The sequence below is a fragment of the Opisthorchis viverrini genome, assembly GCF_000715545.1.
Source record: "Opisthorchis viverrini unplaced genomic scaffold opera_v5_232, whole genome shotgun sequence".
NCBI classification, from domain to species: domain Eukaryota; kingdom Metazoa; phylum Platyhelminthes; class Trematoda; order Opisthorchiida; family Opisthorchiidae; genus Opisthorchis; species Opisthorchis viverrini.
Genome location: NW_008751891.1, coordinates 406,825 through 412,130, shown reverse-complemented (window position 1 = coordinate 412,130; position 5,306 = coordinate 406,825). Strand labels below are relative to the sequence as shown.

At 47.8% G+C, this 5,306-nt stretch overlaps 2 protein-coding genes across 2 annotated transcripts in view; one reads left to right on the top strand and one right to left on the bottom strand.

Moving 5' to 3' along the window:
- Positions 1-780, top strand: part of T265_14657 (hypothetical protein) — a gene marked incomplete at both ends in the record, with an annotated part of 81,444 nt that extends 80,664 nt beyond the window's left edge. The window contains 2 exon segments of the mRNA XM_009174653.1: positions 426-626; positions 632-780. Of these exon segments, the coding sequence (XP_009172917.1) occupies positions 426-626; positions 632-780 (350 nt within the window).
- A 1,220-nt stretch (positions 781-2,000) lies between these two features.
- Positions 2,001-2,231, bottom strand: T265_08754 (hypothetical protein; the record flags this gene model as incomplete). The annotated part of the gene is made up of 1 exon (XM_009174643.1): positions 2,001-2,231. One exon carries the CDS (start codon positions 2,229-2,231, stop codon positions 2,001-2,003), a length of 231 nt encoding a protein of 76 aa, XP_009172907.1.
- Positions 2,232-5,306: the final 3,075 nt, after the last annotated feature.

Sequence of the window (5,306 nt, the reverse complement as noted above, 5' to 3'; positions counted from 1 at the left end):
CGACATTGTACGGACTTTGTTCTACAAATATCCTTCGGTCTGATTAGAAGCTGTCCTTTTGAATCATTTTTGTGAGATGTTTAATGTGCGGTCCTTCTCCAATTTTGTTTCGTCTTTAGAGATTGCGATTCTGCTCGTCCTTGAGTGCTTTCTAAAACTCGTTTGGTCGTTTCGCTTTCACACGTGTCGCACAACAGATTGATTTTCACACGCACCACTTTTGAGTGCCGTCTGCTTTTTTATGTTGCTGTCTTCCGTGTGTGAGTTGCTTAAATCTCTCTTGGTTTCCCAATACTTGGGTATTTGGTGCCTCCTAGTGCCTTTGCTCCACTGGATTCCACTTGTAGGGTGGCCGTAGTGAGAGGAAAAGATCTTATCATCACATTCGCATCTAACTCTCCTCGGCTTCTGGTTTTTGTTTTCAGCATATCGTGGAAAAATTCACCCTCATCGAACGAGCGGGTACTCATTGTACGAGACCAGAAACCCAAACCCAGTTCTTCCATTGTTTGGTCCACTCGTCGTCGGCCTACCCTGGAGCCACGTCCTCCGCGTCGTCAAGTTTCCATCCAGAACCAAGAAACCCATCAAGCACTCCGCTCCGGCCTTGTTCCCCGTCGGTTTATGTCAGTCAAACATGATACAAAAGCACCGCACCTGCCCACCCATGAACCTTCTGTCCGCCGCACACTCGTGACTGAGATAATTCGTAGGCCGGCAATGCCCAGGCACCCTTTGACCACCGCACACGATTTAGGCAGTCCCAAAAGTTCCTCGTAGAAGCTTATGGTCTTCAGGCTCTGATCAACCGTCATTTCTCAGGAGTCCTCTTTGCCCCTCCCTCTCTCGTACAGATGACTGCCTACTCATCTTCCAGTTTATACCATGCTGCCTGCGCTCCTCATCGATTCGCTTCAGCGAGAGTCTTCGTGCTTTCCGAGTCAACTTGCCATGCCTGTTGTCTCATTTTCCAACACTCATTGAACATACTGCTTGTGTCGTGCCAAAAATATCCCAAGTTCCCGCTCATTCTGTTCTCCGCGATTCCGTCCCAAGACATGTACTCTCTCCTATCTTCACCGATCGTGTTTCTGCCGCAATTTCACTTTCTACCGGTTCAAAAAAAGCGCACGTCTTTTCGTTCGTTGCATCAAGTACTGCTGCTCGCCCATTTCACCAGAATTTCCACGTTTTGTGTTCTCTTTCTTTCTCTTCGGTCTCTAATCATTACCACTGATTTATTTTTGTAATGCATTATATACCGGTTGCCGTTTATCGCTCGCTCGTACATCCGGATTATTGATCACCATGTGTCTTCTTACAAACTGGCTCAGTGTCGTTCCGGAACCAGGCTGGGGGTTACTCAATCCTAAATGAAACATTGTTCCACTCAGTTGGATGCTTTCAGGTTTGGTGACCCTCTTTGAAGTACTTTCAGCTACATACTTGACTCGGTCTGTCTACCGTGCGACAAGCGAACGTAACCGCGCCCCCTACAGGCTGTCACAAACGGGACAGTATTTCCGTTAGTCCTCTCCAAATCAATCTGTGTAATTGTAAAGACTTTCATGTACTATTCGCATGATGATGGACTCATCGATATGGGAACTCCATAGTCTACTTCTCGGTGTATTTCTTAGAGAAAACTTCTAGGATGGACAACTCTGAATCATTTCTTCTGGCTCGAACCACGAGGCGCACTCTGGTTTACATTTTCATTCGAATACGAATGTCTCGCGTCAAAGTATAGAGGTATGATTTCAGGCTCTCAGGTTAGCGTTCAGACGCACTGAAGCCTAATACGTACTTCACTGAATAGCTGTCGTAAACTTCGTGATCAAATTTGTTTGTCCTTTTGGGTAAACTGCTTGAATTCCACACTGATATTCACACAAATGTAGGACTGCTTAAACTATAGATATCTTCGGAATAAACGGTGTGGAAGGATCTAAGAAGCGCATGCTGGCTTAACAATCCTAGTACTTCAGTCTTCCGGAGTGTCAGGTGCGTAAATCATAGGCGATCATCGCATGTTCGCCAATATTGATACTAGTCGTATGTCTTGGTTTTGAGGCCAGTGGCGTGGTTACTGAGGTGGACTGAAGCTCGGTGAAGCCCCAGTGTCCTCTGGTGTTGTTGACGGTGGTGGCGCTGATGAAAACTGGTGCTGGAAGTTCTGTCGGGTCGAAAGAAATGTCTTGCCTCCTGTGACAAATCCCATAAACCGGCATGGTGCTGGGGATATGTTGAACTCAGGAGTGGTTTATCAGCCAACAAACTATATACTCTGCTGGAAACCCACCAACGGTGAAATCAGGCTCTAGATGATGATGTTTGTATGGGTAGGCTGAAATGCTAAACCTTTCAGGGTCCGTAAACCAAAGTGCAAATGGATCGAGTGTAGCAGATCTCGGAGGAATGAAAATGCCCAGGATGTTGCCAGGTCTGAAGGCGGCTCGTTTGTCCGTTCTCGAACCACCAGCAAGTGAAATATGTCTGTTGTGCTGGCCCGAATGTTGCTAAAGTCCACTGATATATCTGACGGAACTAAATCAATCGTTTGACACAACAGTACAGGCCACAGAATTTTCAACAAAGGCCCCCTACCTGCCTCACACTCTTTAGGGTTCATCAGGCAATCTTAGTCTTGCAATTGTCGTCACCCTTATGTTCTTCTTGAACGTTAAATTTCACTTCATTGGTGATATACAAATCGACTTCGTGCAATGCGCGCCAGGTGCGACACTAAAAAATCTCAAGATTAGCAAAGGTTCACAAAGAAATATTAAGGTCCAAAACGAAGCCAAGGACACCTGTACAACGCTTCATATAAACAGTGTAAGCGGTGACAAATTTCTGGAAATTTTGACGCCTTCTGGATGCGCCGTTGGCAACCGGTATTCGGTCATTGCTGAATCATGATTGGTTGTTGGGTCCATAATTTCAACCAATCAGACCTCGGCTTAAAGACGGACCGGCAAGCCTCCCAAACTTTTGGCCAATCTTGCGCGGGGTAGGCTTCTCGGCCGTAATAGCACCTGATTTCGAGCGATGAAGCGGGGTCCGTGCGGAATTCGGCCTAACATGAACAAACACATCGAAACTCATCAACCACGTCGTGCCCTTGATGCATGCTTGTGTCCCTATCTTTACTCTTGCCACCGGAGTGTTTAAAGGGTTGTTGATGCCAACAAATATCGAGATGCCCCCCATGTCAACTTCATCAGACAATGCGACAGAGTTTTTCATGAACGGTCCCCCCCCTGAGCATCGTGTACCAGATCGTCATGCAGGCGGAACGGAAGCAACGCTAGATCCGTAATATATAATGATGTGCCAAGTGGTAATTGCCCACGAAACGCGACCAACTTTTGACTCCGTCTGACGACACCTTTTTAGTCATCCGGTGAGCACCTTTCGGTCGTTTTGGGTTCAAGGTTCCCTGCTGTGAGAAGGGCTCTGATGTTTGTTTCATGGGCACTGATTCTTTTGCTAAGCCAAATAAATTATTTAAAATTCGCCACCATTAGTCAAGCTGGCGAATTGCAAGTGATGGTGCATTGCTGACGTTGGGCGTGCGTGGTCTGAGGTAAAGATCGACTAGGCGGACCACTCTTCAATGGTCATTGGCTGTTGAAACGATCGCCCGTAATGACCTGGTGGATCAGTGCTAACCCGAGTGGCTGATATCCGGTTGGCCCTGAGACTTGTCGCGTTTGGCCCCAAATCGACTTTTTTTCGGGTGTTTCTAGAGCGAATCCTCTTCCATGGCTCTGGGTGGGTAAGCGAGATTGCACCCTGCTGATTAACTGAATTGTTCACAGAATGCTCCGATTCTGGAATTTCCTTCAAAAGTATTGTATTTTCAGCTGCCATGGCATTTAAGCGTTGGAGCTCCAGCTTGTACATTCTTGTTCCGCCTGCACAGGAATAAGCGAAGGGGGGTGGCTGTTTTACTGTTCTGCAACCTCCTAGAAAGTGTCTCCCAGTACTCCGAATATTCCATTTTGGTATCGTTCTTTTGGTATCGTTCCATTGCCCTACTACCAAGTTTTGAGCAGTCAGGCGGAACGAAAGCAGTTCATTCATCCACTAGCTAAACCGAACAAACGATAGGCTCAAAAAATATCGCTTGAGGTCTTCAAAGGGACGGCGCCGTGAGACTGCTAGTACCTCAAATGCTAGAAGCTCAGCTGCTCAAATAATGTATTAACCAGCCGCTCACAGTTACATTTCGGTTCAGTATGGTATTATGTGAATTAGAGTTGCTCAGTACGCGGTTGAGTTCAAAAACCTGGGTTTGTCACTGGTACTCCCCTTTCCTTTCTTCCATCACTGAACACACGGCACCGTTTGCGCTAGTTATTTTGTCTTCTCAGCTTTTGAGACCTTTGTGTATTATTGGGAGGCAACTGCAACACAAGTCTTACAGACTATAGCACCAGTATAGTAACGGTACTTTCCTCAGCTTAGTTATCGGTCTGAGCCTTACTTTCCTCGCTTAGTTATCGGTCTGAGCCTCCCAAGCTAGCGTTCACGTCAAACAACCATCGAAGGTGCACAAGGTCTATTAGTGCCAAAAACGAAGTCAAGAACAGTTGTACAGCGCTTCGTATATATAGCGTTAACGATCATAACTTTCTGGAAGTTCTGACGCATTCTGGATGCGCCATTGGCAACCGGCATTTCGCCAATACTGGGTCATGATTGGCTGTTGGGCCCAGATTGTTGGCCAATCAGATCTCGTCTTGATGCCGGACCGGCAAGCGTCCCGAATTCTGGGCCAACCTCGAGCGGGCCAGGCTTATCGGCCGTAGCAGCGCTTAAAGACGTGCGGTATAGTGGGATCCGCGTGGCTTCCTGCCTTACACCTCCCACTTGAAGTTTGTTGACGTAGCTTCGAAGCCGGGATTTCACTTCCAGTGGCCTCACTGGCTTGCGGATCCTGTCTGTCCAGCGTCGCGGTTGTAATCCGTGCTCAGGCTGGGCCCCTGACAAAGCAACTGATTGACTTTCTGGGATGGTGCTAGGATCAAAAGTGTCCAGAAGCATTTTTAGACTCATATCACTCGGTCCTGTGGGCAGGATCGGCGCATCAGTCGGCCGGATTTGGTTCGCTTGGCGTATCCACTTGGCTGGACCAACTTGAATCTCGTAGAGCACTTTGCCGCGCCGGAGAAGGATGATTCCCGGGGCCCACGTAGGGCGTCTGCCGCTTTAGTCACGAACCAACACTCTCTGGCCTTCGCTGAATGCGCGCGCAGTTGCTCCATGATGCCGGTTGAACTGTTCCTCCATTCTGGTGT